The 14,156-nt window shown below is 35.2% G+C and overlaps 1 protein-coding gene across 6 annotated transcripts in view; it reads right to left on the bottom strand.

The window, feature by feature from the left end:
- LOC149804502 (metastasis-associated protein MTA3-like) overlaps nucleotides 1–5,889 on the bottom strand; it is a 56,875-nt gene extending 50,986 nt beyond the window's left edge. For 4 of the 6 annotated variants that reach the window (XM_089940718.1, XM_089940731.1, XM_089940740.1 and 1 more), the window contains exons 1-4: nucleotides 5,690–5,889; nucleotides 5,151–5,218; nucleotides 4,841–4,934; nucleotides 3,421–3,435 (exon numbers count right to left, since the gene is read on the bottom strand). In XM_089940718.1, coding sequence (XP_089796844.1) covers nucleotides 3,421–3,435; nucleotides 4,841–4,934; nucleotides 5,151–5,218; nucleotides 5,690–5,717 — 205 coding nt within the window. In that variant the 5' untranslated portion in view covers nucleotides 5,718–5,889. The remainder of the gene's footprint in view (nucleotides 1–3,420; nucleotides 3,436–4,840; nucleotides 4,935–5,150; nucleotides 5,219–5,689) is intronic. The other 2 variants (XM_089940719.1, XM_089940722.1) reach the window with 1 other exon arrangement.
- Nucleotides 5,890–14,156: the final 8,267 nt, after the last annotated feature.

Raw genomic sequence — 14,156 nt, 5'->3', positions numbered from 1 at the left:
GTAATCAGTTGCACTTAACATTAGAAATTGCTGGGGGGGGGGTGGAGTTCTGTTCAATAGCAAAAAGCTGCGAAAGTTACAAACATGAAACTGTATACTTTAACAAATACATACATCAAATTACAAGATATTTCATCTTCATTGCAATTAGGTTACAGGCATCATTTCCATATGATAATTTTTTTCCATAATGGCAGTAAGTTTTTTTAAATATATTTCTCCTATCAGAAATGAGAACATAATAGGATACATGGGAAACATCTAAGCAGAATGCCCTAAAAATCTTTGAACATTTAATATGCGACAATTTTTCATATTATCAAACATTTCAACAGCAAGTCGAGCTCAGATTAATTAGGAACAATTATCAAACCTCCGTTGTTAATGACAGGACCATAACTGGAGCCATTAAGCACAAAGCACCAAATCATGTAGTTTTGTGTGATAAAAACACATCTTTCCCAATCTGAAACTGACATAATTTGATCCTGATAATTTACAACAGTGCTGACATAGGCCAAAGCCTTCATTGCTGCAGAACATCAAGTCTTTATTAGGGAGAGACCATTTAATTTTCTATGGGGGGAGGGGATGCTTGAAAACTATTGTCTTGTGCTCTGTAGTATTAAAAGGACATTATGCTATTCTTTTTTAAATGCTTTTCTTTTTTTTAAATGAGAGATATCGTGAGATGAACAAAAGAACAAAAATGCTCGGAGTCAGAAAGAACAACCAAACCCCATTAATAACATGACCAGTCCCTTACTGCATGCATGCTGTCAGAATTTAACTAGTTTATAGTTTATATGCATATTCTGACTCGTGACCATGCTATTACAGCTTGATGACTAAACACATGGTTTGTATCTAAGTGTAGATTTAGTGTTTTATGTGTTTTGGATTTTTAATGAAGCTTTAACAATTTTTCAGTCATATCGCTATGATGTCTACAGTGTGACAGTTTATGGTGATGTCTAGCACTGGGGTATCATGCAACAGGCATGTAGCATGATGTCCCACCCAATGGCATTATCCTGACACCTGACCAACCAGCCATAACACTAACCTCTTAATGATGAAATCAAATTGAGGCTGTTGCTAATACCATTTTGTAAGTCTCTGGTATGACTTGACCGGTGTTCGAACCCGCAACCTCATGCATCTGAGACAGAGGCTCTAACCAATAGGCCACTGGAACAGTCCTGATTTAGCGTTTCCGATTTGTTTGTTTTTTTAAACAGAAGCATCTGATATCTGGGATTTTACCATTCATACCTCATATGATTACTCCTCATATTTAAACAGTAGTCAATGTTCAAGAGAAATGCTCAACATCGTGGATCTCAGTACAAAAGTTTGATCAGATTTCTTTGAATAAATTAAAGTGTAAGCTTGCTGCAAAAGAACTTAATCAACCTTTTCTGAACATATACTGAATGTACAAGACTTATGAAATGATTTTTTAATTGTCCAAATATACACTCAAAATGAAGATCACAGATATTTTTTAATGATATCTGATTGTAACTCACTTCATGTCTTTCCATGGGTGGTCTTCATTCTCTGGCTGTTCTTATGTAAATCAGTAATGTCAACCAGGTCCTCCACAGTGGAGTTGCCACTGACATGCCTCCTAAGGTGTGGTGGACGTTTCTAAGTATTTATCGAAAGTGGAAGTGGTTACGTCCCCCACAGTGATGAATGAGGTATTAAAAATCAAGTGAGCTGTACTGTATATACTATCTTCTGCAGAAAACACAAACGATAGTGGTAGATATGCCAATATATTTTCTAAACTGTTTATTTTATTTGTCGATTTTAACTGGTGTATTAGTACAAAAGAAAATTTTTGCTTACTTTCCTTATTATCCCCACATTCTGCAAATATGCATTTTCCATGGCTTCCTTTGAACACTTTTTTACCAGCCATGTAGCAGAATGATATCAATTTCATTCAAATAAATATGCATATATATTGCAAATAGTTCAAGTTTCAATAGATTTAAAACAGGCTGATTCTACATTAGGTTTCAATCCAGGGCATATTTTTGCACCACTGACAATAAAATCTCATTCACTTGGCATCAGTGTGGCAAAAGAAAACTGTAAACTATGCAACTGCAGTAAGGCTGCAATGTTTCTAGGTGTAAAAAGCTTTGTTTAGTTTATTCTTTTAAATATTTACATGATTGGTCAACTTGAAAATGAACATGCACATTGCTGTCGGTGACAAAGGAGTTTTTCATTCAAATTAAATGATATATTCCCACACATTTTGCAACAATTTTCCAACGTTTTACCTTATCCATCAAATATATTCAAGAGACATAACTTACATAATGAATCCTGTTGTAATAAGCAGTAAATAAAAAGCAAGTAAAACAACAACAAGCTGAGTGAGATGCAGCATATACATTGTAACTGCCGTCAGTTGCTTAATAAGCCAAACAGGTAGATGTTTCCAAGTTCAGATCAAAGATTATAGCTGGCAACATTAGGACCGAAAGAGACAGAAAATATATATAAGTACAGTTAGAGCCTCATGTCATGTGACTAATGGCTGATACACATTTATCCATTGTAGAAGTCCATATACTAATCTTATATTTTTGATGTTTGCGACCATTTGGCCAAGCACGTCATATAGCTTCCTCATTTTCTGCTCAGTCTCTCTGGAAACAGGCAGAGGCATGGAAATATATCATTTAACTGGAATAGGTAGTTCCTGCATCACAGATACACACAGGTATGTTCATTTATATGGATACCTGTTCTGCAAATGGTTATAGGCATTAAAACTGAACTAAGCTGTTTACATGTGTATACATTCCAAGTTAATTAATAAGTTTTTTGCTTCAAATATTACCACAACATTGCAATCTTTTTATGGGTTAATTACCACTATATTCATGAAGGGTGAAATGGGCTTTGACTGGCTATCGACAACAGTATTTTAAAGAATCTCAAGAACTTTCAAATATCATGCATGATTTTCACCCACTGTTCTTTTTTTTTCTTCTCAAAATTACTGCAATCCCTGCAAATGTGCATCCTACTCTAAATTACACATGGACTTGTAGAATCAGAGTTCCTTATTCATTTTCAAACTGTGGAGATTAAAAAAAAGTTTGCAATTCTTAAAGAAAGTGAAAAAGCATGTAGATAAACAAGTGTAGCTATTGCAAGACAAGTAATAACTAAAAGCTGGACAAATCGCTAAATAACCATACATCACAAAACTGACAACACAGCATGCTCCGTGCCCACCCATTTTTTTCCCATTATTTATATTTATTTTAAATCTATTTAGCACTACACTTTCCAAAAAATAAACCAAAAACACTCGCAAGGCAAAATTTTGTTAATCTATACCATAACCAGATATTAAACAGCACACAAGCCTCTAGAAAAAGAACTTACTCGTATCTTCTGATGCTAAAATTATAAAAGAAACAATACTATAAAATTCAAAGTCTATGAAACATCAGGTATAATTATATCAAAATAGCAGAACTTACATTTTTGAAAAACTTATATAAGTACCTAACACTATCTACATACAATTACTATTTTTAATTCACCTCTGCTCATTTATACAAACTTTAAAATTTCTATTCATTACTTTGTCATTTTTTCAGAGAAAATAATAAATAGCCTCCACAAGATGAAGAAAGTGTCTCTGAGTACCTAAGCTTTGTTACAGTATAGTTATCATATCCACAAAAGTGATATCACGACATCACCACCATTTTATGATATCATTGTGATAATCATGGTGCTTACACTTTTCTCTAAAATAAGAAATGAAGGCACGTGCTTAACCAAGGTTACAACTCATGAAAAAAATCTGTTGATTTTGTTTCTTCTACAAATTACAAATCTCTATTGACTGTTGCTAGCTGTAACTGACAAGCAAGTCTGGACAGATATATGCTAATGAGAACTAACTGGCAGCCACAGATGCTCAACTGGTAGCGCATCACTCGTAATTCAAGGGTAACGGGTTCAATACCTGCTCAAGCCAACCCAGTCTGGCTGCTTTGTTGTATCACTTAGATACCATATCTTTGGCATGAAATAGCCAAGGTGTTAAAAGTGCAATTAATAATTAAATGATTATAAATGAACATACTACATTAGCTTGGGAATAGTTTGGAAAGAGATTTACATGGTTGAGCGGAAAATTTCAAAAATCTATTAAGATGTCACCAATCTGATGATGCACTGTGATGATGACTTAATATCCATGAAACCAGAAACTCTGTACATCCATTTTGTAAATAATCAATCTAACAAATGTCTGAAAGTGATGAATTTGTCAGTAAATTACACAATTATTCTTCATACACCTATCTTTAAAATATACCAAAGCTGCAATTAAAATTAAGAGACTTCAAATGATGAAGTGGAAGTGCAAGGAATATTTGAGGAAAATGTATGAGCAATATTAGTGTTTCCCCCAAAAAACTACTACAAATATCTTATGGATTTGAAGCTTTTATTATATGAGAATATGCCCTTATTAATTAACAACTAAAAACAAATGGGAAATAAATCCGAAACTGCACATTTTGTATTAAAATAGTAAAAGCACTATGAATGAATTCTGATCCACCAATCAAATAACAGGTACAGCCCGCACTATTTTCGACCTAAGCATTGAGAACCATACGATTGCTCAACAAATACACGTGGCTTTGTTTATAAGGACCATTTAGGGGTCACTCCTTCCAGTATGGGGCATTATTTGTAGCCTGCATGTGAATAATGCATCATGGCGCACCCCCCCACGTGACTTTCATTCTTCCCTGTGTCACTTCTTTCATTCTTAAAAACTTACTTTGATGTTTATCTGCCAACAAAGTGAGGGAACTTGAAATATCACGTCTTCGATAAAAACACATGACCTTTGCTTCCACATTTCCGTTTGGTGTCTGAAAAAGATGTGACAGTAGGGTTGATCAGTTATTGATTGAGACTCAGCCGCCATTGAACAAGCCGTGTAATCAAACGCGTTGTTTACTTATGTGGATATCAGTAATTGATAAACTCCCCAAAGGCGCCCCGCGAACCGGCATTTCTATGAAAACAGTACCTTCAATAAAAAGAACGCTTTTAAAAAAAAGTATACAAATGATATAGTTACTCACTTTATTTAGTTCCTCGATGCGTCTGATCTGGTATGGGGCAGTAGATGACGTTTCAAAGAAGACATAGTCTGGAAGGAAGGAAAGAAAAAATAAGTCTTTGTGTACCCAATGCCGCATGCAAGGCCTCACAAAATATAGTCCCAAGAATGTCGTTGTGGGTCCTCTCTGACAAAATTCATATATAATCTCTGGGTAAATATGATGTATGCGACATTTACTTAAAAGCTTTTAGTGTACTAGTTTATTATAGCTGCTGAAAATCTGAGAAATGTACGTTTAAAAATTCAGATCTCATTATGACCTCATCACACCTATTTGAGGCACCACAGTTAAAAATAACATTTAAGTTGTAAAAGAGTTCTTTTTCACCGTACATATCATCTCCATCCTATGTTCTTGATACGAGAATTACAGCAAGGAAAAGTAATATGGATTTACACACTGATTTAAGCAATAAATACGAATATTTTATGAATATCAATCCGCGTAAGAAAAATAAGGTCTGTCCGTGCACACGCTTGTATGAAAATTATACTTACCTCCAACTCTATACATATTTGCCGCCATTTTTGAAAAGTCCAAAAGAATCACTAAGTTATAATGTTACATATGTAGGAATATTGAAAACTTTGAAGCATATCCAGATATGGCTTATCATAGAGTCCAGTCCAGTCACCCCCATACGACAGATCATGGAGTCGCCATTTCTCTGTGCTTTCTGTCTTCCTCCTCTTTTGAAGGTGACGTCATTCGTCCTTCGGCAGCGTTCGGTTTTGATTTCAATACTCACTTTGGTGATGCCTTAAAATTACCTAGGGGTCCAAGGTGTCTGCTTGCAGCATTTTTTACAATATTTTCATGCATAATGTCCAATTACTAAATAAATGAGTGTAATTCATGAAATTTACCACTCTTTTTAACCATTTCACATTTTCACTAAATTTCAGTAATCTTCATTTTAAACGACAAACAAAACTTTTTTTCTTGCGAAAGGGCACAAAGACAAATTGATTTTGTAAAAAATATAACAAAAACAGAAAATTATTTTAAGTGTGTTTATAACACATAGTCGAACTCAATAAATTCCCTGTGGGTACCTCAGATGGCTTTCCCCCACCCCCAAAATCTTTTCTTCTCTCGGAACGAAAATGCTGTACTCATCCGCCTAAGAAGGGAAAAAGTTAGTATCTAAGCAACTCGTGACGTCAAGGTACATTGCACCTGTCTGCATGCGCAAGAAAATAGTTCTGGAATGCGTGACAGCTGTTGCCCTGGGTCGGTATGGTACCTACCAAACAGTACCTATCAAAAAGTTTACAATTACCCTGCAATGGGCCCCAAATATACATCATTAACTATCCCTCTGGCGCCCCTGAAATTAACTCATATCTATCCAGATTTATTAAATTTCATCTACTACATAAAAAAAAAATTCTCTTTTCTTCAAAAAAGTTTTGGAGTATTTACGGTATCTAATGAAGACCAAACAATAGTCACCTTTTTGTTCCTGGCTATTCTTGAATAAATTTACATTGAATGGGATACAGAAATAGAAACCAGACGTTTCAAGACGAAACTGTTAATCCCACCAATGTTGAAATCTTCGTGGAATACAGAATTAATTTACATATTTGTTTCCCCGTTTCCTTTAGTAAAAGTAACTAACAGCGAGGCTCCAGCGGGATCTTTTTAATCAATCTAAATTAATCTGTTTAGATGAACTATTGACCCGTGATAGACAGAGGAAATAAGTACGACCGTAGCCCATGGTTATACATTCTGCTGTATTTCGTACCAAAAATACATATTTATGAATATAAAACTCACAATACCCCTTTATGTTTGGCACACGTAATAAACAGATGCAAGAACAACCCTATCGAAAGACACAACACCATTTTCTTCAGAACAACAACTTTTCAGATCCCAAGTATCTAAGTTCGTAATTTTTTGTACAGAGAAAAGAAATTTAAAAGCTGTTAAATTTTATTTTTTATTTTTATTTTTTATATCCATATTTTATATATGCTAAACATGATATGTTCATCTAAGACAAATCTATTTTACAATATATTCAGTCGATCATCATAAAAATAAATCTTATTTTATGTTTACATAAACCTAACAATAAGTAATACGACTAATTTTTAATCATTAATCTCAGCAGATTTCGCTCTTAACAAATATACAAAACAACTTCTACTTCACTTCTTAAATTTTACATATAAAAAATTCTACAGTAGATCATCTAGCTAAAACATATAACAATCTTTCGCATCAGTAAATATTAATATATTTTGAATTATTTATTTTAGATTTTTCGAAACGTAAAAGTCCTGTAAATTAGTATTTTTTCTGTCCCCCTCTTTATCCGCAAGGAAATCATCTTTTTATTTATTTTTCTTTCTAATTTTACTAGTCAGTTGCGATTTCGTTTCCGAAACAAAATATCTTTCCCTTTTGGGACAAAATTTGCTCTAAAACTATCGTTATTGTACTCAGCATTTATGATCAATCGATTTCAATCCATTCGGTGCACACAACAGGTATTATTGGAACAATAACTGGATATATATTAATTATAAAAGTCAAAACAAGATAACAATGTTGATACACATAAAGATATTGAAATCAAAATAAATCACATGCAGTTTTGTCGACTTATGTTGCTGACTTGATGCTATTTTGCAACCTACAAAGTAGAACGATTTTTTTTTTTAAATGTATATATAAATGGATGAGACAAACGCATATACCCTCCCTTTTGCGAGTAAAACAAAAAAATTTTTTTTTTTAAGTTCTACAAAGTTTATAACTTTAATCTACACTCGAGTAATTAGACAGCTGCTAAAGTAAAACGTGGTTATCTCGAATGTTCGACTTTAATGATCTCAGCTGCTTGTTTCTAATTCGTATTATTAAATTCCAGCCAATCTGCTTACATCATTGCTTTAATCTAAACTGCTTGATCATTACTCGAATTATCCCAACTGGTCGACTTTTTACACCATGGGTGCAGTTAAGCTTGTTAATCACTGTTTAATACAAAATATTGTATTTTCAAGACACTTTCTTAAAGGCTCGAGATAGCTGAAATAAGTTGCACAGAGGAAAATAGATTTCGATTTATGAAGTCAGAAATATTTAACTGATGTCAAAGAATGCCTTATTATATAAAATCTGAAACAAACTGACTCTGTGTGTATGTGTATGTGTGTATGTGATTTGTATTTTTAACGTAGTTTTAACAATTTTTCAGTCATATCGCTACGATGTTTGCAGTGTGGCAGTTTATAGTGATTTCTAGCACTGTGGCATCATGCCGCAGACACGTAGCATGCCATGTCCCACCCAGTGACATTATTCTGACATCAGGCCGGCCATTCCTAACACTAATTTCTTAATGGTGAGCGCCTAGCGAGGCAGCTGTATGTACCATTTTTTTTTATTATTAATAAGTCTGTATCAAATTGACCCTTTATTCCCAACTAAAATCGGAATTCGGCAAGTCATTCCACCCCTACCCACCCCCAAAAAGTTTCCACGGGATATTTATTTATTTATCTAACTTTAGGTTACAAAAAGATACCTAACAAAGTTACTCTAGACACTCTTCTACGCCATGCTACTGATGCATCTTACGAAAATGCACAGAAACCAGATGCTTTTTCCATCAACCCATTCTGTTTTTGAGCAGTGGTTCAGTCGTGTACGCATGCCATAATACAATAAGACAAGGAATACGTGTTCAAAATAAGCACAGAGGGACATTACCATTGATATTTTGACAAAAAATATTTGACCGCCAGTCACAAGCTGTAAAATATACCACATTTCTCCAAAACTTGTGTAGTCGACATGTTTTAAGTTGAGTTTCACTTTTTCCCTTTTTGTATTGAATACAAAGAACATCAATTTTGCCTCATTAGTACGTATTTGTTTCAAAAATATGAGATATTATTCGACTTTTTTCTGTCCCCTAATTATAAACTGATTAATAACTAAATTTCCTTAACGTTTTTCATTTGTACAGTTTACATTTTGTTTCACGCTGCGCCATTCGATGTAAACAATGAATTACATTTAAATTTATAATATCCTTTGTTTCAATACGGACCGTTTTCTAGCGTGAATGACCACAATAAAAAAAGGCAAGCGACGGAGAAAAAAGTTTTAAAAGTGTGTGTGATATTCGTGTTGGTTTTGTTTATTTTATAAGAGAGAGAGAGAGAGAGAGAGAGAGAGAGCATTTGGCGTTGTTTTTATGTAAGCATTTATTTGACGTGTACCATATGGCGCCAATCTGCAAAACATTTGGGGTTGTAGGAGGATTTTTATGGAAGTAAACCATTTTAGGTATGTTGCATACGTTCTATATCTTATATCTCTAATCCGATGCGTTCGTTCAACGTTGCAATATTACGACATTGGCTTTCTGCTACCATGGTAGTTACTCGCTAAAACTCGTACGTCTTCAATGTTTTACTATCGAACAACAGTCTTTGTTGTTGTTGCAGGGTTTAACCCATTTTTCAGCACAAGATACAACACATTCTAAATACTAATAACAACAAACTACAACGAAAGGGGTCATAGCACTGTCAACTTCTTGGCGTTTTAAATCAAAGGTGAGTTTCTTTAAAAACATGGTCGCCATATTTCTTTGGGCCAGTCTATATTTATAAGCAACAGATGTGACGTAGTTCACCGTCTTTGACAATCTAAATAATTCTGTATATTTGGGATTTACATCTCTTTAAAGACATGTATATAAAATTTCTTATTATTTATCTGTTAGTTTGTTTTAGAAATATTTTAACTAGATATTGCAAATACTGGACGCAGATGGCACAGTTTTTCTTTCTAAAATAGACTATGCTAGAAACCAGTAATGGACGGCGAGCAGTCTGACTTTGTTTACATCAGGAGCTTCCATTGGCCATGAAAAACTTTTAATTTGATCGTTTTAGGGACCCCTTGGCGTCAATCAGGTTAAAAATTATAAATCAATGAACGGAATTACTACGTTTTGTGCATATATATATATATATATATATATATATATATATATATATATATATATCCTTGATGCTTTACGTTTTATAAAATTAGTGGGGGGGGGGGTTTACAAACAAACCAGAGGGTCTGCAAATACTATAGGAGGCTATACTCTGGTGTAATCAAGCCGCCAAATACATGTAAGTACATTTAGTTGGAAACGCAATAGAAATTAAAATTTTCGAGGATTTCACATAGTTGCGTTTAAAAGGAAAATATATATATTGTTACAAATCTTTTGTGTAGCATGAAGAACTTTTTAATTCGAAAGTAATTTTCATTCCATAAATGCTAGCATGTGGTTGATGAAGTTCGCCATGTAGGAAACAAGCTTACGTGTTGGAAATGTTGACCGCGTAGTGTGTGTGTGTGTGTGTGTGTGTGTGTGTTTTGAACGTAGCTTTAACAATTTTAGTCATATCTCTAGATGTCTGTAGTGTGTCAGCTTATAGTTATGTCTAGCACTGGGTCATCATGCCGATGACATGTAGCATGATGCCCCACCCAGTCAAAATATCCAGACACCAGGCTGACCAGCTCTAACACTAACCTCTTAATGCTGAGCGCTTAGCGAGGCGACTGCTAGTACCATTTTTATGTCTTTGGTTGCCAAGGGCGGCAGTGGTCTTGGGATCCAAAACCCCTTTTGGGCCATCATTGCCGCCGCGGGTGCCATTTACCCATAGTATGCTACTGCAGAAGATCTTTCTGGAGTGCACAGACTTGTAGACAGTAAAAAGTAGCAAGCATTTCTATGAAACATGAATTTAATATAGTCAAAGTGGATGCTCTCTATTATAAGCAAATATGACCCGATTTTTTTTTTAAATCAAGCAAACAAAACCTTTAATTAAAAATTTTATATAAGTACACACAAGTTCTAGCATCTAGTAACTACTCGCTGCGGCCCTTATGCTGGCTTAGGGTCGAGAAAACTGAGTCCAGAGGAAACCATTGTAGAGGTCCCGGGCGGCCGATGTGTCTAAAGCACTCGCCTTTACAGATCACTGTCATCTCTCTTCTTTCTGCGTGGATACACGTCTCGGGCGCAGCCATCATGATATTTGAGAAAGCATGGTTAGCAGGGAACAGTTTCGTAAATTGTCCCCTGCTTACCTTAAGGCTTTGGAGTAACCTTTTGAGCCATTATTGTGTAATAAATACAGATATGGACATATTTGTGAAATTGGTCTTTCCAGCATGTGCTGTTCTTGAAAATGATGTGAGGTATGTTCACCTCATGTAGTCACTACACAGTATGTAGCCAGTGAAATACTACTAGTTAGCTAGGAAGCAGAGCTAGCCATTTATAACAGTAGACACGGTGGTTCATGCCAAGTAGAATATCTATTTAAAAAACTGCCTGAATGACAACTATCTGGAATTGCATCAAGCTATCAAGTACACGAAGTTTTTCAAAATTATCACACAGGGTAAGGGCCTGTATTTGCACTGTGAGCATCACGTTTATTCATAAATGTTCCTTAAGACATACAATAAATGCATATATAAATTTGCCGGTGGGGGTGAAACAACTTTTTATTCTATGAATTCCCACTGACTTGTCGGGTCAAGCTATGTCTGGCTTTATTATACTTATTTAAAAAATATAGACATTTGTGACCTCAGTCATGTATTTTTTTAAATGAATTTTTACATTAGGCAGGAGTATGCAACTTTAAATTTGTGCATAAAAGTGTTCCTTGCACCAAGTAGCTTTCCGTTTTTTCCGTGGGTCTGTGGTTCTTCCCGGGTTCTTCCACCAGTTAAACTGGCCGCGGTAGCCTATCATGTGCTGAAAAAAAGCGCTAAACCCATAACAACAACAGCTAAACCACGAATTATTAATGGGTGTGCATCAGCAATTGCACGCGCTCGTTCAAGGACTGATCTAAGAAATGTAAAAATAAGAGATACACCCATTGATATAATGAAAACCTAAACTTGAGAGAAAAGAAACAAAGACTGTGAGTTTTACATAGCCCACCTCCCGCCATCGGTACGTAATTTACCGATCAGGACCTAAAATAAAATGCATCTTCAGTGCGTACTGCCTCTCCTATATAATAACATTCACGCTAAGTAGCATTAAGTGTCATAAAAAAAAAGATTAACCATGGGCGACCGCACATAAGGGCGAAGGATGGAGAGCACACACACCCCACCTCTCAGTATGTTTTGGCCGTAAAATTTAATAGCTGACCACTACATCTTTGCCCCCGCCCTGAAAATAATTTTGCGGGCGCCTCTTAAATTAACAGTAAACGCTTAATTTTTTTATATATGTTAAATACGAACAAAAAAAAAAGAAATATTTAAAGTGCGGTTTTGAGATATCTAAAAAATGGATTCCTCTGAACAATGGTTTTCCGTCGCAGTTGGTGCTGCCAACTCATAGTACCGGAACATTATATCTTTGCACTAATTTGTAATCAAGATTTTTTTTTTTTAAATACGCATCCACTTGTGAAACACGGTGTTGTGAAACGAATTAAGATTATTATAACGTCTGTATGCACTTATTTCAAATGATCCGACAACAAGCAACACTTTTTATACACCAATACTCCCAGTCAATGTATACTCCTGTCCAAAATGGTACTGGCAGCAGTGTACATGTATACCCCTAAACTGGCCTCAAGCTATAGTTGGCGAAAACAGATTATAGTCCTTTCTGACCCTGAAACTACAGGGCGGGTGTGCAATATCAGTAACAATAATAATAATAAAAATAAAGCAGATCTTAACAGGAAGAAAATCGCATGTGTTTAGCTATCCCGTTTCGAATACCACTTCGATTCTGACAATCAAATCGATTTAAGGTTGATAGAAACGGTATGAGATAACGTTTACATTAAAAGAAAAAAAGGTAGGGGTGAGGGTCAAACATAAATTTGATAAGTTGTAATTTAGGAACCAATACCGTCAACAAACAGAAAAAATTAAAATCCTGCCACCATCAATGAAGCTTTAAACAAATTATCATGAAAAGGAAACTCATTGTGAATGAGATCGTTCTTTAATATACTTGTATGGACAAACACACAATGCACTTTAAAGTCTCACACCCACCCATCATTTCCAACGCCTGTCTTTCTACAAGCAGTTAACTAATCGGGTCGTTTGTGGGTGCAAATTTGTATTGTTCGTATGTTCATGATCGACTGCGAGTTGCCCAGTTTTGTCGATTGTGTTCAGAGATCGATTTAGATTACGATGACTTAGTGAATCATGGGGGAGGGGGTGGGTCGTAACAGAGGGTGGGGTAGTGGTACAAATTATAATGAAAGCATTCGATTCCAGTTTGAGGGCGGAAAATGTCAAGAATCATTAATTACACGTTATGCAAAATACTCAGTGATAATAGGGGAACTTGAACACGTGCAAGACTTTCGCTCAAATGTGCATTTTTTTCTTCCATCTGTACATATCGCTTTTTAATATCTCACACCCACCCATCTCCCTACAGCGGCCTGTCTGTGCTTATACGTGTAACCTTGTGATTATACATGCTACTTTCCATCATTCCCAATTATTAAAAAAGCGATGTGTAGATATACGAAAGTTGGGCCTGACGTTAGGAATAAACTAATCGTTATAGATTTGACATACACCAATTAGTAAATCACTCATACAAGGACATTGGGTGACCTCATCGATTATGTTGGATCTGCTTTTTCATTTGCTACTTGATACTGCTTAACTTCTGAACCAACTCGATGCATGTAGGTGCATGACACTATTCAACAAAAGATAAAAATATCGCTGTGTGGCCCTTAGTATCTTCTATACGACTACTGTATACGTCGGATATCAGTGCTACTCACTGAACAGACATTTTGTTTTTTTTGGTCTATTGTTGTTTTTTTGTTTTTTTAATGTACAGTGAAATCAGTGAATCGTGTAAGGGGTCAAGCAAAGGACAGATGGATTATGAGGGTTGGGGGT

Source organism: Sinohyriopsis cumingii, chromosome 2, assembly GCF_028554795.1.
Source record: "Sinohyriopsis cumingii isolate HCF-2022 chromosome 2, ASM2855479v2, whole genome shotgun sequence".
NCBI lineage: Eukaryota > Metazoa > Mollusca > Bivalvia > Unionida > Unionidae > Sinohyriopsis > Sinohyriopsis cumingii.
The sequence above is the reverse complement of the archived record's forward strand: the minus strand, read 5'-3'. Positions and strand labels throughout refer to the sequence as shown.